Source organism: Drosophila albomicans, chromosome 2L (genome assembly GCF_009650485.2).
Source record: "Drosophila albomicans strain 15112-1751.03 chromosome 2L, ASM965048v2, whole genome shotgun sequence".
Classification (NCBI taxonomy): Eukaryota; Metazoa; Arthropoda; class Insecta; order Diptera; family Drosophilidae; genus Drosophila; species Drosophila albomicans.
Window position 1 is genome coordinate 11,141,650 of NC_047628.2, and position 18,215 is coordinate 11,159,864.

General features: G+C 38.8%; 3 protein-coding genes across 11 annotated transcripts in view; 1 reads left to right on the forward strand and 2 right to left on the reverse strand.

Annotated features, from left to right (window-relative positions):
- Positions 1 to 18,215, forward strand: part of LOC117563804 (AF4/FMR2 family member lilli) — a 129,639-nt gene that overhangs the window by 107,199 nt on the left and 4,225 nt on the right. For 3 of the 4 annotated variants that reach the window (XM_052002597.1, XM_052002598.1, XM_052002596.1), the window contains exons 3-7: positions 5,443 to 5,566; positions 6,603 to 7,425; positions 12,775 to 13,235; positions 14,472 to 14,528; positions 14,591 to 17,890. In XM_052002597.1, the coding sequence (XP_051858557.1) occupies positions 5,451 to 5,566; positions 6,603 to 7,425; positions 12,775 to 13,235; positions 14,472 to 14,528; positions 14,591 to 17,890 (4,757 nt within the window). In that variant the 5' untranslated portion in view covers positions 5,443 to 5,450. The remainder of the gene's footprint in view (positions 1 to 5,442; positions 5,567 to 6,602; positions 7,426 to 12,774; positions 13,236 to 14,471; positions 14,529 to 14,590; positions 17,891 to 18,215) is intronic. The other variant, XM_052002600.1, reaches the window with a different exon arrangement.
- Positions 1 to 18,215, reverse strand: part of LOC117565699 (fibrinogen-like protein 1) — a 169,469-nt gene that overhangs the window by 11,953 nt on the left and 139,301 nt on the right. The gene's annotated exons all lie outside the window — the stretch shown is intronic.
- Positions 8,117 to 11,535, reverse strand: LOC117563426 (acid-sensing ion channel 5). Its single transcript, XM_052002648.1, has 10 exons — positions 11,307 to 11,535; positions 10,497 to 10,646; positions 10,379 to 10,426; positions 9,406 to 9,856; positions 9,227 to 9,345; positions 8,852 to 9,009; positions 8,734 to 8,796; positions 8,561 to 8,667; positions 8,387 to 8,501; positions 8,117 to 8,324 (listed from the first exon to the last, which is right to left on the reverse strand). Exons 1-10 carry the CDS (start codon positions 11,435 to 11,437, stop codon positions 8,209 to 8,211), a joined length of 1,458 nt encoding a protein of 485 aa, XP_051858608.1. The 5' UTR covers positions 11,438 to 11,535; the 3' UTR covers positions 8,117 to 8,208.

Here is an 18,215-nt window from a genome sequence, read left to right on the forward strand (position 1 = left end):
TCGGTAGTTAGTCTAAATATGCATATGAATATGAAATTAGTCGCATGTGTTCTTGGCTCTGTATTCTGCGACTGCGACCTACGCTCTGTGTCCTGTGTGTGTCCTAGACTCTTCTCTTCTCTTCCCTTCCTTGTGTGTGTTTGTTCGCTCGCTCCCTTGAATTACATTGAATTGAATTGAATTTTGTATGCCGACAAGTTGCCAAGGCTTCTGCTTCTACTTCAGCTTTGCCTGGTTAAAAGGATTCTCATGTGTTATTTAATGTTTGAACAAGTTGTTAAATGATTCATGATGAGCCCAACAAAACCTTTCGCTCTCCTTCATTCTGTCTTTTCTCTCTCTCTCTCTCTAGCATAACTTACCATGCTGCAATTTGCGTTTCGCATAGTAAAGAAATAATAGTGGTGACTATAAAATAAAATGAAAAAATCTCATCAATTATCAAAACACATTTTGATTAGCTTGACAAAGAATAATTGTGCTTGGAAATGTGAAGGTCGCATAAAAAGTTGGCTAATTTAATGCTTTAATTTTAAGTTCTTTTTATAACATTTTATTTTTATATTTTAAAATTAAATTAAAATAAAATAAAGTATTAAACATGCCTATAAAAGTTGTTCACAATTCGTTGCTTCTCTGGTGTAATAAAATAAAATTCGGTTTGATTTGAGCATTAAGAAATTAAATTCATTAAGAATATGTTAGGTCTTAGAAATTAATTTACTTCATCATTATAAAGAAAGAAAAATGAATAGATAATATTATATGTGAATACCTTGCAAAATAAACTAAAATAAAAAACCAGTTTAGATAGACTTTCGTGCCTATTTCCATGAGAATACTTTGAAAAAATATAAAACCTAATTAAATAATTCAAATAAAATAAAAAAAAATTTATTGTCTTCAGTTCTGTATTTAAGTTGAGTTTTAGAATAATTTTCGTGCATTGTAATCATAAGAAAGTTAATTGTAATTGAAAAACATTGATCGATTTTATTTTCGGAAAGACTTTCTCACTTAGATTTTATTAATATTGTGTATGAACTAAACTAAAATCAATATAAAATTTACTACTCAATACTCAAATCAAATAAAAATACTTTGTAACTATGTATTTAGTTGGCAATTTACCTTTGGCAAACATTGTCAGTGAGAATATCTTGATAAATTGCGCGACTTACAGTTTAAAGCGCCTCCCAAAGCTTATTTAAGCGTTTAAAAAATTGCAAACACTGCCAAAGAAATCAGACAACGTATCGAATTTGCTTCGATTTTTCTCTTCATTTTTTGTTTTTGTTTTTGTTCTTGTATGCATGTCAGGCGAACACAGTTGCGAAGCATGACAGAGAACGTGGTGAGAGAGGGGGAAGGGAGGGAAATGGTAACGAGAGGCGTTTCAGCCGCAACATATTTGCATAAAATTCATAACATATGCCCGAGTCTCAGGAAGAAGCCGTCGCTGTGGTTTGCCATCGCTTCCCTTCCCTTTCCCTCCCTCCTTTCCCCCTCAACACACGATGTGATATCAGAGGCGGCTCCCATAAGTAGGCAAAAGAACGAAACGGAACGAAACGAGACGAAAAAGAGACGAAGCGAGGCGAGGCTAACGGTAAACAACTGCGCCACCTCGTCATCATATTTGTGCCTCTTGTTGACTGCCTGGTACAAGAAGAAAACAAAAAGAGGAAGAAAAAAAGACGAAGCAAAAACGAATCAAAGTAAATAAATAGACATGTGTGAAAGAGAGGGAGGCAAAAATGCAGAGAAAATTGAAAATGCTTAAGCTCACAAGTTTTTACTGAAGTTTCTCAATATAATTTACGTAGAACACAGCTGAAAGGGAAGGGAAAAAAGAAGGGAAAAAGGAAGGGAAAAGGGAAGGAAAAGAGTAAGGGAGAGAGTAAGGAATGGAAACAGGAAAGCAGCAACAGCTGAGCAAACGAGATACTACTACATTGACTCTCTGTGATATGCTGATGTTGCAACAGCAATCCTTATTTATGAAATGTGATTAATTTTGCATAGTCTGTGTTGGCAGAAGCGTCTTCTCTGATATCTCACAATGATTACATTAGGTTTACATTTAATGCATTGTTATTTGCAGGCATTAAATGTTCATTTTCTTGTGACTATAATCAATTTTGAAATGCCGCAAATTAGTTTATTACTAGTAAATGTCTAGGAAATTAATTACAAATTATTTCTTGGCAATTTCAAACTATTCATATTATTAGAATCTGTAAATATATATTTTGCTTTAAAGATATTTTATAATGTATTGTATTTTGTTTTTCTTAATATTTTATGTAAAAATGGGAATATTTTTACATTACACTGTATTATGCATTTTAAATTTAACTTCACTTGTGATATATACATAAGTATTTTTCAAGTAAAGTATTTCTAAAAAAAAAATATACTTAATAAAAAAATACTAGATTTGACTTATTCAACAAAATACAGTTGAAGACCACAGAGCTTATGAAGATCTGTCTCACTTAATTCCATCACTTGTGAAATATGAGTAAATATTATTTAAGTAAAGTGTTCCAAAAAAAATATACCACACAAAAAAATACTAAACTTGACTGATTCAACAAAATACTGTCCTACACATTGGAGTTTCTTAAGTAGTTACTTCCTACACACAGTCGTAATGCTATTGCAAGTAATTTGTATAGATTAAAGTGAATTCTTCTTAAGCAATTGAAATTATTTACCCAAAGGGAGATCTATAGAGTTGCTCGGTACAGTTTTTAGCTCATTTCAAAATGATGCCTTGGCGTATGCAACACAATTTTATTTATGACAAGAAATTGTGCGTTTTTATTTTTGGCATGAAAAACGTGTCAGTGAAATTAATTTTCTGGTCACAAAACCCCACAAAGCACACGACAGCGGACGCACAATGTTGACCCTTTTTCAGCCAGAGCGAGAAAGAGACAGAGAGAGGGAGAGCGGAAAAGGAAGAGAAGGGTTGTAAAAGAGTAGAGTGAACCACAAATCTGCTGTTGCTGTTGCTGTTGGGTTGTTTTTATGCTGCTCGGTTGTTAAAATTTATTTGTCTTATAAATTTTGTTGGCCATCTCCAAAAACACAGACAGAGAGAGAGGGAGAGAGAGAGAGTGAGACAGACAGAAAGTCAGAGAAACATTTAATTATTTTATTTCTCTGGCAGTTGCTTACTTGGACGATGCCATTCATTCACAGTGCTTACAAATAGTTTATGCAGCAGTCGAATGAATGAAGACACAAGTCAGCAACAGAGTCCAGAGAAGAGCTTGACAAAAACTTTTGTACTTTTATTTCTACTCGTCTGCCTCTTTTTTGGGTCTATTGCCTAATTTATATATTTGTCGCTAGCTGTCTCTCTCTCGCTCTCTCTCTCTCTTTCTCTCATCTCTTTCACTCTCTGCGTGTCTATTTGAGCTATGTGAAGCTTTAATGTGCGGCCATTTAATCTAAAGCTACAATCATTTGTCTTTACTTCGGGGCAGCTTTTGTGTGTTTGTGTTCTCTGACTTTTTAACTGTTGATTTTGTAGCACACAACTTGCAATTTATTTGAAATTATTTTAATTTCACTTTGAAGCGTACTGAGTAGGCAAAGTTTCATAATAAAGTAAAATTCCTAGAAAAGGATCTTGCGGTTGGCGAGAATATTTACAATATTGTTTTCTTTATGGAATGATAAGACTCGAAATAAAATATAAACGAAAGCTGCTAATATAATCGAAGAATAAAATATATAGTATCATATTAATACTACTGGATATATTAAATTTACTACTACAAATTTATTTCTTATTTACGAAACTGTAATTTACATAATCCAATTTTAAAGTCGAATTAATTGTTTTTAAATCAACTTCAAAAGAACTACAATTAAAAAATGGGACATGTGAACAAGAACGAACTAAGGACCAAAAGTGAGCAACTGAACGAAAAGAACGATGAAGGTGAACTTGTCAAGTTCATTTTAGTTCGTTCCTTTGTGAACCACCCAACACAAGTGGAAATATCCCACCGCGACTTACGTAAAGTTTTAGAATGCAGCGACAAAGTTGAAGAGTCATTGCTTTAAGTCATTGCCGTTGGCTGAAGCTGAAGCTAAAGCTTTGCGTCTTGCGCCTCATTAAAGCAGAGCTTAACCCATTCTCTCTGTGGCAGCTTTGGGCAACAGCAAAGTTAAGTGAATCTGAGCATTGCACTTCAAGCCAAGCAGTCGCCATTTTGTTGTTAGTGCTCTGCTATGTGACAGTAACAGTGCTTACAGCTCTCACTGTTCTTGTTGTTGTTGTTATTGTCGTTGTTGTTGTTGTTGCTGTTGTAGTGGATAGTCATTCACATAAAAGCGCGCTACGTGGGCAGCGTTAGAGCGACGCCAAAGCAAAGCTCATAATCCCTGCACATGTGTGTGTGTGCAAGTCGCTGTCTCTGCATCTGTCTCCGTCTCTGTCTCTTCCTTCCTTCGTCCGTAATGAGGAAAGGTGGAGGAGCTGGCGTTGTCTCTGTTTGTCTTTTGTGCAAGAGTTGCATAACTGAGCGTGGCTGATATTTTTCTCTAGTAACTGCGTACGTGATTTTTGCAGGTACATAATGCTTGGTTAGTTTAATGCTAGTAGGGGAGAATTTTTGAAAATTTGAAACATTGCAGCAGCATTGCTGTATTAAGAGAACTTAAATTTGATTTTTATTTATAATTAGTTTTGTGTTACTCCTTGCAATGCAACTAATTTGTTTTTTTCTTTTCTTTTCGTTCACAGGTACTGCAACTTTAAATTTAACGTAATACTAATACAAACACAGCACACACATTCATACACACACACATGCACCTACAGCACAGCAAGTAATCAAAGCGCAACTCTCCAGCAAACATATGAAAGTAAACGCAGCTCAATTTGATAATTTGCAAACGGCAAACGAAAATCTGCAAATGAACCAAGAGCTTGTCCAACTGTTTTAGCAGACGAAACGAAAACAGCGCAGTGGCAGCGAAGCGACAGAACAACGTAATTGTTAGCGAACATGTAGTGGCAACCCACAAGCAAAAACAAGAACAACGGCAAACGCAATTCGGTTAGAGATCCAAGAAAACAACAACAAAGCGTCGCCGCTGCACAATTACAACAATTACACAAGCCTAAGCGCTTTGAGCAGCCGTCATTGCAAAGAGAGCAAAGAGCGAGAGACTGAGAGAGCGAAGAGGAGCACAAAACAGACAAACGTTTATAAACACTTTCACAGACACACTCACAAGGTTTTGCTTTCATTTCGGTGTCACTGTGTGTGTGTGTGTTTTTGTTTAACATATTTTTTGAGTTACACTTTTTTTTCGTTGTTTTTTTTTACTTTGCTCGTTTGAGTGTCTGTTGTGCGTGGTGCCAAAGAGAGAAACTAATTAAATAAAACAAAAACTATATATATATTTTGTATAAAGCGCGCGTTATGGCCCAACAGCAACAACAACACCAGCAGCAACAACAACATCATCAGCAGCAACAGCAGCTGCAACAGCAACAACAACTACTCCAGTACAATAACAATTTGTACAATAATTATAAGTAAGTTTTAGAGCCATTGCATTGTGCGTTGTGCTGCGTTTTGTGAAATCTCTTTCCTTTCTTAACAACTCCCACTCCATTCATCTGTTCTTCCTCTCTCTGTTTGATGTTATTCTCTATTATCTGTGTGCGAGTGTAATGTGTGCGTGTATGTGTTTGTGCGTTGAAAATTTGTTGATTTTAATGAGACATGCAAAAAGCCAAAGTGCCCGGGCAAATATTTAATGTCAAACAGCTGCCCCATTTACATTACAACAGACACGCTCCTCCATATACGCACACACACACACGCGAAATCCACAATTCGACTTTTTGTTTACACATGCTCATCAAACTATGCTTGCGTCCTGTCAAACTCTTGCGATGCCTTTCTTTACACTGTAAAGTTTACAGTGCCGAAAGCTGTTAAAGTTTTGCAGCTACTGCGCATTGTCTATGCCAAGCATAGCAGCGCTTAAAATAAATATTTTTAAAAAATAAATTTTTTAAAATATATATTTTAAAAAAAAAAAAATTAAAAGTAATTTATTGAAATTTTTGATATAAAAATATTAATCAACCTTGATAAAATATTTCAAAAGACTTCTTTAAAAATATAAAAAAAATGTTGCACTATTTAAAATTTGAAATGAAAAAATTTTGATTATTCTAAAATTATTCAATTAAGCAATTCATTATTTCATTATTTATTATATTTTGTGTCTGTCGGACCTTAAAAACATACTGATTCATCCCTGTTCCATGTTTGCAAAAATTTTGACTGCAGCTCAACGCATGCCAAACTGTTTACATAGCACTAACAGCAGCGCAGCGCATGTCAAACTGCTGTCAAGTGTTGCATAGCGTCAAAACGTAAAAACGAAAAACCATCACGTCAAATGTCACGCCATGTTTGTTGTTGTTCTTGTTGTTGTTCATGTTGTTGCCTGTCATGTTTGTTTGTTATTTGTAAATCACATAATATGTTCTTAATGAACCTGAACCTAAAGGAGAACTGTGTTTAAATATACTCCGTATTCATTTCCCCCCAAAACAGCATGGAGGATCCCGAACGGCGGAAAAGGCGGGAACGGGAAAAATATGAACGACAACAGGGCATACAGAGCGACGATCGGGAGACTAGTCTATTCGCGGAGCCGCGTCGAGTGACGCCCGGCGAGGCGGATGCGGAAATAACCGCGGCCCTCGGTGAGTTCATCGAAGCGCGGGATTACATGAATGCCTCCACGGTGGGGATCTATCGCCAGGCGCCGACAGCGTCGAGTGCGCGTCTCCAGGCGCTGCCGAATAAGGCTGGCTTGGCCACCGCATCGTTATCCGCTAATGCCTCCTCCGCCTCGTCGTCCTCCTCATCATCATCATCATCATCGTTATTATCATCCGCCTCGGTGCCTGGCCAGCTGCCCACGTCACAGCAACAACAGCAGCAGCAGCAACAACAGCAACACTATCAACAGCAGCAACGGCCGCCCACCTATCTGAAGCAAGCGGACAATAAACCTCCCTACAATGGACGCGGCGGTTATCCCGGCCAGCCCATGAAGAACGACATCCCCTCGAGTAGCGGCATGGCGCCACCTCGAGGTCCGCCCAGATCTTCATCCTCCTCCACGTCGTCGTCGTCCTCTTCCAGCAACAACAACAACTCGTCCAGCGCCACAAACAATGCCACAGCGGCAGCGACGTCTGCATCCTCGCCCCTCGGACCGCCCATCTCCACCCAGATGCCGAATGGACGCGAGAAGTCCTACCTCGGGCCGCCCGCTCCCGCGCTCTCCAACGGCGGTCGCTTCGTCCCGCCAGCGGCCAGCAGCAAGCGTCCGGGCAGCAACTCCGGTCTGCAGCCACCGCCCCCAGAGGTAAGTGTCCCTTTCACTTAGCTAAATCTACTAAAATATTCAACTCGGTTTACATCAATCAATATTTAGCAATTATATAATAATTATAATTTTATTATTATTTTTATTCTTTTTATTTTTATTATACATATACTTTTTATAGTTTTGTCACATTTAAGTACTGTCTTTAGTCTTCTTCTAGTCTAGCATAGCCTAGTCTAGCCTAGCTTAACCTAACCTAACCTGACCTAACCTATATCCTAGTATAGAATAGTCTAGCCTAGCTAGTTTATCCTATCCTAACCTAACCTCAACCTCAACCTAACCTAACCTAACCTAACCTAACCTTACCTAACCTTACCTAACCTTACCTAACCTAACCTAACCTAACCTAACCTAACAACCTAACCTTAACCTAACCTAACTTAACCTCAACCTAACCTAACCTAAAACTCAACCTAACCTAACCTAAAACCTAACCACAACCTAATCTCAACTTAACCTCAACCTAATCTCAACCTAACCTAACCTAACCTAACCTTACCCAGCCTAACCTAACCTGTCATAGTTCATATTTTTACATTTAAATTTAAACAAAAACACTTTTGTTCAGTTCAATATAAAACATATACTTATTTGAAAACTAAAGCAACACTTTTATATTTGAAATGCTTTCCTGTTTATTCAATAACATTTACAAACTAAAAACCGATTTATGTGCAATTAAGAAATTTTATTATTGTGCAACTTATAAGTTGATATAATTTTCAAATATGTTATTCATAAAAGTTGTTAAAAAATGTATTAGATTTGATATCCAAAAATATGCCAGAACAAACGCATCGAGAAGAAATAAAAGAGCTCAATAAGTCCTAGAACACTGAAGCCAAGATATAAACCAGCTGTGCCACCCAAGGAAACTGAAATGTGTTAGAATTTGAATTAAAAATGCACTTTATAGTTAAAGAACAGTTAAACTTACCCAAGAAATCGGTAAAAGAAAATATAACTTGTCGCTTAAACTGATTTTTAGGCCAGAATTTAACAAGCGCCGAACTTCCCAGGCTTCGAAGCAGCATCTGAGATCCGCGCATGACCTAAAAAAGATGAATTTGAAATTTAATAGAAGTTAAATATATGTATTATAAACTAATACGCTAGCTTTGGTGAGTCTAATCACAGAGTCGCGACAATTCTGTTCACAAATGCATTCGTCTATTTTGCCATGATGTCCATTTGCTTCGTAGAATTTAAGGAACAGACCTTTAAAATTCAAAAATATAATCAAATATTAATAATCTATTTCTCAAGTTTAGTAAAGGAACTTACCAGCATGCTTTGGGAAGCAAGATTTTAATATCTTGTAAGAGCAAACGGGTTTAGGATTTTTAACTAAAATGAAGATTACTATAAATCAATATTCAAAGCTAGTTTAATATAGACGTACCTCTGCTATTGGGATAGAAGTGAGGAATGCACTTGCAAACCTTATAAGCTAGATTAAGACGACATTCTTGGGAACAGGAGTTTTTTGTATAGAAAGGATAATGCTCCAGATTCGATTCGTGAAAGAAGCGACATTTGCGCTGCGACACTGAAGTGGTTCTGAAGTTAAGATTAAAGAGATAAATACAAGATGTAAACATATTAAATTGAAGTTAAAATTGAAGAGTTTTTAAACCAAAGATGGATAAAATTGAAAGAAATGAATGACAAGATAAAAAAGATTAATTATAATGTCCAAATCATATTCTAGTTAATGTTATTTATCTTGTTATTTATTCCTATCTATTTTTTCTATCTTTCTATATCTTTAAATTACTTTTCCAAATTGGGCTCAGTTGTGATATGTTCAATCTCCAACTCATAAGCAGAGCCTTCTTCTGTATAGCCAAAATTACTGTCCAATCGCATGACATCATGCGGAGAGTGTAGATAGGTCTGAAAATGAAGTATAGTTTATAGAAATTAAATGGAATGTAGGAGTAAAAGACTGCCCACATCAATCGCTTTATTCGTGAATCCGATGAGAGTAAAACCCGTGTCCTTTTCGAAGAAAGCTCCGTGTTTAATGGGCAGCATTGTGCTTTCGTTTAGCACGCCATTCAGTTGCGGATACTCGCCGAATAACACATAGCTTGCGCTATATTCTAACCCCAGAAACGTGTTGCAAACGTAGCACAAACCGAACTCAGTCAACACCTGCGTCACACGAATCTCATAGCTGCCATCGGTGCAACGAACTCTTCCCGACTCCTCGCTGTGTGTGGCATCCCAGGTCAGATTGTAGATCAGTTCCATGTAGTTTTCCGGCTCAATATTCAGATTCTTCAAAGTATGATCGATGCTCTCGTATTCGGGAATATTCTCAAAGTTCGTGTACGTCGAGTTGGCCAACTGTTCAAGAAAGTCCCGCAACTCGGTGCGATCCTTGCCAAACACATTGTGTTCTCTATAATAAGAAATAATATACATAGTTCAACTTAGTATAATAATAATTTTAAAAATATCAAGAAAATACTTAAATGCGCAGATGGCTGTATTTGGTATATCGATATTGTACTATATTCAAAACCAGAACGTCAGCCAAAGCATATAGTTACTCTTAGTATAATAATAATTAAGTAAGCAGGAAACCTGCTGCCCATTTTCAATAAAAACATATTCTAAAAATATACCAGGAATATACAAAAATACTGAAATATGCAGAAATATACTACTACATTAAAAATATACCAGACTGTCAGTCAAAGCAACTAAGACCCGATAGCAATAGATGTTTTTTGCCATACAAAAGTATTTCTCCAATAAACTTTACAATTCTTATCTGATCGCACCCAAATTAGTTGCGGGTATAAATAGAAAAACCCAATGTTAATGACTGCCATAATTTATAAGCTTATAAGTAAATAAATAAGTACTTTAAATATAAACTCCCTTAATAAACTCCCTTAATTTACTAATAAATACTTACAAACAATAAGCGGCAAAGCGAGAGTCATTAAGTCGTTGCATTGGACAGCTACAGAAAATTTAATAAAATATATCATTATTAGTATATTTATTATAAATTACTTTTCTAATATACTCACACTGTTATGCTGGGCAAGGAGACATTCCATTTATATGAGTTGCGTTCGATGCCAATGTGTGTGCTCTTGGTTTGGAATCGATTAACCGAGGACAAACAGGAGACCACGCAGAAATATATTGAGATACTCAAAAGTATAAGCCACAAAAATCTGAAAATAAACCGAAACCTATATATTTGGTATATCGTTATTGAACTACATTCCAAATATACCAAAGAGTACGAAAACATAACATTGTCAGAGCAACTAAAACCATAATGCAGTTGGAATTTTTTGCGATACAAAAGTATTTTTTAAATAACTTCTACAATTTTTATCTGATGTTACAAACTTATAATACCCTTCTACACCCTAAAAATACAAATTTCTCAAAACATTTAGTTTGTTAATAATTTCATTTACAACAAAAATATTTCATTTATAACTTGTCTTAAGTACTTACAATATCTTTTTTTAATTGTAAATAATACAAAAATTGATATTATTCTAATAAAATCAAAATTTTTAATTATTTTCTAAACAAAAAAAAAAGAAAATTTTAAGAAATTAAATCTAAAATCGAAATTTATTTAGCCGGATAGCCGGAAAAATATAGTTAATAGAGGATTATAATAATTAATTATAATATCAAAATGATGTTTGCAAATATTTTATGTAAAAAGATTGAAATTATATCAATTAGTTCAAGTATTTTCAACTTTTCTTAGTAGCAATATCTTTATTTACTACCCAAATAATTGCTTCATAATTTCAACAGCTTTTATTATGAGCATTTCATAAGTAAAGCTTAAACTAATTAGAATACTTAACCTTTCCAACAACATGAGCATTCCCTTCACTAGATAACGAAATCCATGAATGCAACAATTATTGAAATACAATGCAATAAAATTGTATATTAAGCTGAGCCATTTCCAAACGCTGCTGAGCTTCGTCGACATGGTTAAAGCACTTTGATAAACTGAATGGAAATGCAACTAGAACTGAGTGAAATAAAAGCTGAAATCAGAATTATATTTCCAGGGTATAAGGAGTAGTTACAGACGTTAAGAGAAGCAAGAAATGCTAAGGAAATTCGAACTTTTTTAATATCTAAACTATGAAAACTATTTAGCTAATAAAATATAAATCCCTTATTAATAGTATAGTAGATTGATAAACGAAATAATAATATTTATATTTAATAATAAGAGATTACGTAGTATTTAATAGTCGTGATGGTAGAGGAGACTTAAATTTGCGTGTCAAGTTCAGTTCCAATAACTGACAATAATAATACAAGAAGACATGAAAAATGCATTATAAAACTTCATTTGCACTTAAATTCAAGATTCTTTACAAGAGTAACTAAATTGATAATTAGAAACTACAAATTTTGTATTATAATGTATTTTAATACTTCAACAGTATTATACGTAAATTTAGTAGAAAAGTTAAAGTTTAATATATACATTTATAATTGAAAAAGTATAATTTGCATTTCAAATTAAATAATCTTTATAAGAGAAATTACATTTATTCATCGAAACATTTGAATGTAATACTTAAATTAAAAATTATTTTAATTCTATGAGTATTAAATATTTTAAATAATACTCACAAAATTATTTATAGAAATATTTGAATGTAATACTTAAATTAGAAATTATTCGAATTTTATGAGTATTAAATATTTTAAATAACACTCATAAAATTAAAATAATTTCTAATTTAAGTATTGCATTAAAATCTTTCTATTTTATACCACTATAAGTTGTTTAAAGTGTTTTTAAAAATTTATATTACTATTTATTTTATATATTGTATGCGATTTGACACAAATTTTAGAATTTATTTAAAAAATACTTGTGTATGACAAAAAACGCCTACTGCAAAAAGGTTTGAGCTGTTTTGGCTGACAATCTGATATATTTTATAGTCTTTGATATATTTTGAATGTACCTTAGGAATTTTTTGTATTTTAATAGAATATTTGGTTTATTTAAAATGAATAATGCAAAGTTTTGCTTTCATTAAAAGTGGGTGGCTGGTATTTCACAGTTAATTATTATTGTAAATTTATTTTGAATTTAAAAAATACTGAAGCCGTAAGTTAAACAACGTTTGGCTGAATATTGATTGATGTTGAGTTAGATAACCTTATAAATTATCCTTATATATCTTGAATATTGATTGATGTTGACTTGATAACCTTATAAATTCCCACTATATATCTATATCTTATTTCTTAATCTTAATAACCTTTTCTCTCTCTTTCTTTCTCTCCGTCACCCCGCAGAAGGACGTGAATAAGATGATCAGCGAGATGACGAACAGTTATCGGGTGACGCCGCTGACTTCGATAGCGGCGACGCCGCATGCGCCGATGCGCGAGAACTACAACCTGAATGGGCCCAATAAGTTTAAGTATGCATTTGATGCAGTGGATCCCATTGGACCACTCAACTCCCCGCCGGCGGCGTCGAGTGCCTCATCGCTGATGACGCCGCTGCTGACGCCAATAGCGCAAATCACATCCCCAATAGCCCCGCTGCTGACGACGCCCCCTCAGGCCAGTCAACTGCCCCTCGTGGCGCCCCTGGCAGGTGCCACAACGGTGCCGCCCTCCTCGCTGGTCGCCCCCATTCCCATTCCCATCCAGCAACTGTCGCCCACTCCGCCAAAGGCATCGCAAATAGCGCCAGCGATAAAACCGCTCAAAACGGAAAAAGGCTACACGCTGGAGAAGCAGGACTCCTGGTAAGTTGAAAAGATAAATACATCAAATTATTTCTCAAAATGTGAACATAGAAAGAAAAACAGTTCCATAAAGAAGGTAACCTTGAGAAAAAAGTTACTAATTACAGAAATATGTTAGAGACACTAATATAGACACTGTTGTACTGCTTCTTCACTTTATTGAAAAATATTCCTTAAAAAAAAAAAAAAAATAATAATAATAATAATAATAAAAATAATAAAATTAAATGAAATATAAGAAAAGTAAAAACAAATCATTAAAATAAGCAACAAATAAAAAAAATTGAAGATCTGTAGATATAACAAATATTCACTCACCTCAAATGAATAAATTTCAAGAACTATTTAAAAAAATGAATAATTATTATTCAATTATTAAAGTTCAAAAACAGTTTCTAAATTAAACTAAACTCATAACCATTATAGAAACATTTTATTAAAAAAATATATATATGTATATACAAAAAAAATAAAAAAAAAGTAACAATCATATCGTATATAATAAATTAAATAAGGAACATCAGGACTAGCACATTTGTGTAGGTGATAGTTGAGAGAGGTACGAGGACAAAAGCCAAAAGCGTAATTAAAAATTATAGCAGATATCTGAAGCTAATGTTTCTGATCTATTTACGACCAATTTAAATTTCATTAAGATGGATTGACAGAGTAATCACTTACTTATGTAATCGATATAAATTACTCAATTCTATTGAAAAATTGTCATTTCAAAAAGAACACAAAAGTTTGCCATAGAATTTTACTTAATATGCCAGTTTTTCTGTTTGCTTCATTCTGCAATTGAATTCATAGTTAGATAGTTAAACTTCCGTCTCGATATCTCGATATATATTACAACTACTTAATACTATCGAATGACAAAATGCCATTTAAAAGGAACAGAAAAGTGTGCCATAGAATTTAACTTAACATGTAATTTTGTCGTTTGTTCACATGATGTTTCTGATTTCATAAAGCTCGATTAATAGTGTTGAGAAATGAGTGACACACGAATATCGATCTATCTTACAACTACTCAATACTATCGAATGGCAAATTGACATTTGAAAGGAACAGAAAAGTGTGCCATGAAATTTTAGTTCACATGTAATTTTTCCTGTATTCTTTATTCTGCATTCAAATGCATAGTTAGATAGTAAAACTTTCAGTATAAATAAATAAATTTTAAAAAAATATGGAGTCAAATAATTTACCAATGTGCTTTTCTCCTTACAGTCTCGAGAACGATCTGGAGCTCTCGGAGTCGGACGACGAAGGCCGCAAGAAGGATGGGTAAGTGCAGAAGTCAGACTTTTAATGAACGCAACTGAAATTTTGAATACTTTTGCTTGCAGTCGTTCAGCTGGAAATAGCAGCAACAGTTCGGAATCGGATTCGAGTGAATCTGGCAGCGAGGCGAGCAGCAAAGGCGAACTGCAGCAGCAGCAGCAACAACAGCAGCAACATCAGCAGCAGCAGCAACAGGAGGAACAAGAGTTGCTGCAACAACAGCAGCAGCAGCAGCAACAGCAACTGTATATGCAGCAGCAATCGTCGCAGCAGCAGCAACCACAACAGCAGCGACAATTTCTAGTAGCCAACAATGCGAATGGCAGCAAGAAGAAATACAGTCAGACGATCATTGCGAGTGGACCGAACACAATCAGCGGACTGTTGACCTCAAGTGGCGCTGTCAACTCAACGGGCAGCAGCAGCGGAGGCAGTGGCAATGGCGGTGGCAATGGCGGTGGCGGAGGCTGTTCGAGCAGCTCGGGAATGGGCACGATGAGCAGCTCGAGTTCGTCGAACAAGACGCCATCGCCAACGGACAGCAATCGATGGACGCTGAGTCGGTTCTTTCCGAAGCCAACGAATCAAACGAACTCGGCGGAGAATGCGTCACCTGGGGTGAGCATGAAAGTGCCGGGAATCCTTCCGGGCGGGGCACAAATCATACCCGAATCGATTGAGGTGACCACGGCGATTGTGAAGAACGAGAAGTTGCTGCACGAGGAGTCGCGACATCACGGCGACGACGACGATGACGACACCAACGATGAGCAGCAACAGTCGCGTTATTCCGGTCTCAGTGTCACCGTGAAGAAGGAGGCCCTCGAGCAGCAGCAGGAGCAACAGTTGCAGCAACTGACGTCGGGTCAAATCAAACGCGAGTCGCGACTTTCAGACTCGGGATCAGGCAGCGCCAGCGGCAGCAGCAGCTCAGACAGCGCTGCCGGCGGCGGTGGCAACAGCGAAGTTGTTCCTCTTCCTGGACCCGGAGGCAAGTTGCAAATCCCAGGCGTGCCTGCAGACATCACAACAGTGTCGCGTGTGCCGCAAGCGACGCAACACAAGTCGCAGCCAAACAGCGTCACGTTGACGCCGTTGCCAGCGTCGCCGAAGCAGCGACAGAAGCGTCAGCGGAAGAAGAAAGGTTCCGTGGCGCAATCCGCAGCGTTGTTGCACTCGGATTCAAGTGATGACGATGAACCGGCGAGCAACAACAAGAAGCATGCGCTAGAGTTGGCAACAGTTGCTGCCGCAGCAGCAGCAGCCACGCTACCCATTGCTGCTGCTGCTGCTGTGCCAGCAGTGAAGAAGGGACGCGGCAGACCACGCAAACAGCAGCAGCAGCAGCAACAGTTGCAGCAACAACAGCAGCAGCAGAGTGGCAATCTGAGCAGCGCTTCGGCCAGCAGCAGCACGCAGGCAAAGGGACCAACGTTGACGGCAGCCAAGAAGCCGCTGGCCAAGCAATCGAATGCAACGGCAGCCGTAACACCAACAGCAACCACAGTTAGTCGCAAGCGTGAGCACAGCAGCAACAGCAGCAGCAATGGCAACACGCCCACCAAGAAGTCAGCGCCACAGCCGCCGCCTGTTGCCGCCGTCGCTGCGTTGGCTGGCAGCAGCAGCGATGAGGAGAGCAGCAGCAGCAGCTGCAGCAGCACAAAGTCGAGCAACAGCAGCAGCAGCGACAGCGACACAGCAGCCACAGTTGGTGGTGGCGGTGGTGGTGCAGCCAAGGCGCACAATCCAGCCAAGAAGCGCATTGTGAAGATCAACATGCTTGGCAGCAGCAGCAGCAACAACAACAACAAGACAAAGCAACGATACAGCGCGGCGAGCAGCAGCAACAGCAGCAGCAGCGAGACTGAAGAGTTGCAGCAGAAGCAAAAGCAACAGCAGCAACAGTTGCAGCAGCAGCAGCAGCAACAGCAAATGCTGCTGTTACAGCAGCAACAGCTGCAACAGCAGCAACAGCAATCATTTGCACTGCAACAGCAGCAACAACAACAGCAGCAGCAACAACTGCAACAGCAGCAGCAGCAACAAAATAGCAACAGTCAAAGGTTGAGCAGCAGCGATTGCAGCAGCTCGGCGAGCAGCGGCAGCAGCAGCAACAGCAGCAGCGGCAGCAGCAGCAGCAGCGATGAGGACGACACTGCGCATCGGGGCAGCGGGAAGCGGAAGAGTGATAAGAAGAAGATCTGCACACTGACGCGCATCTTCAATCCCAAAGAGGGCGGTGCCAAAAAGCAGGGACAAGTTGTCATCATCGATCAGTCCGAGGAGCAACAACAACAACAGCAACAGCAGCAGCAACAACAGCAGCAGCAACAGCAGCAACAACAGCAGCAACAGGCGGCAAAGGAGCAAAGCAAGGCGAGAGCCACGCCCATACAGGTATTGGGCGCCAATCTCGCCTCCCCCGCGCGCACCACAACCCCTCACCTCACCTCGCTGATGTGCAAAATCTCGCTGACGAAGCTGGCGCGAGTTCCTCCCGAATGGTATAAGAACAGCTATCGTCTGTACCCCGCGACAACCGAGCAGCAACAGCAGCAGCAGCAGCAACTGTTGCCCGATGGCCATCGACTGAAGGATCGACAGCAGAACGGACATCTGAGCAGCCGCTCAGCGGATGGCGGACGAACTCCGAAGCAACTCAATGCTGCCTACAACACGCCCAACGGTTATGCCTCTGCTCCTGGTTCGGGATCGGGGGGCGGGAAGTTGCTGGGCGGGGTCAAGTATGAGCAGGGAGTTAAACCGGAACCGGAGCCGGAGCTGGACGCCGGCTATGCTGAGGCCAAGTACAAGCCGAGCACCAACAACAATAACAACAACAGTGTGAAACAGGAATTTATGCTGAAGCAAGAGTTGCCGCCGTCGGGACGACGTCGCAAGCGCAGCTCGAGCTCCAGTTCGAGTCCGTACAAGGAGAAGAAGCGAAAAAAGGAGAAGGCCGATCAGCATAGCAAGGAACTGCTGCCGGTGCCAGTGTTGCTGCCTGCCAACAACCACGAGCGATTATCCCACGACAAACTCGAGCTGTTGCAGCAGGAGAGCTCAACGACGGCGACGATGACGACGACAACCACGGCCAATGGGAGTCCCAATCAGAAGTTGTCACAGCTGTCCCGCCAACAGCAGCAGCAGCCAGCGTCACAGCAGCAGCAACAGTCAACGACTGCGGCGGCAGTAGCAACCACAGCAACTGTTGCTGCGGTGCAAACGACGACACAACTGCCAACAACCTGCAGCGAAGCGGTGCAAACGACGCCGCCGCCAGCTGCAGCATCGCCAGCGCCGCGTCTCATCTATCGCTCGCACTTCGACAACGAGGAGGAGCACACCAGCAATGACCTCATGTAAGTTCAACAGACTGAGCTGTTATTGTTAACAGCAGTTGCAGACGGCGCTGGAGTTAACAACATCAGCGCTAGCAGCTTAACAGACATGGCTATTAGCTTAACAGTCTCTTAATAGCAGACGATCCAGCCGTTAACAGCCAACTTGACTGCTAACTTTACAGTGGCGCTGTTATTAACAGCAACAGCGCTAGCGGCTTAACAGACAACACAGCTGTTAATCTGGCAGACTTAACAGCTACTGCACACGTTCCAGCTGTTAACAGCCAACTTGACTGCTAACTTAACAGTGGCGCTGCAATTAACTGGTGCAGCTTAACAGACA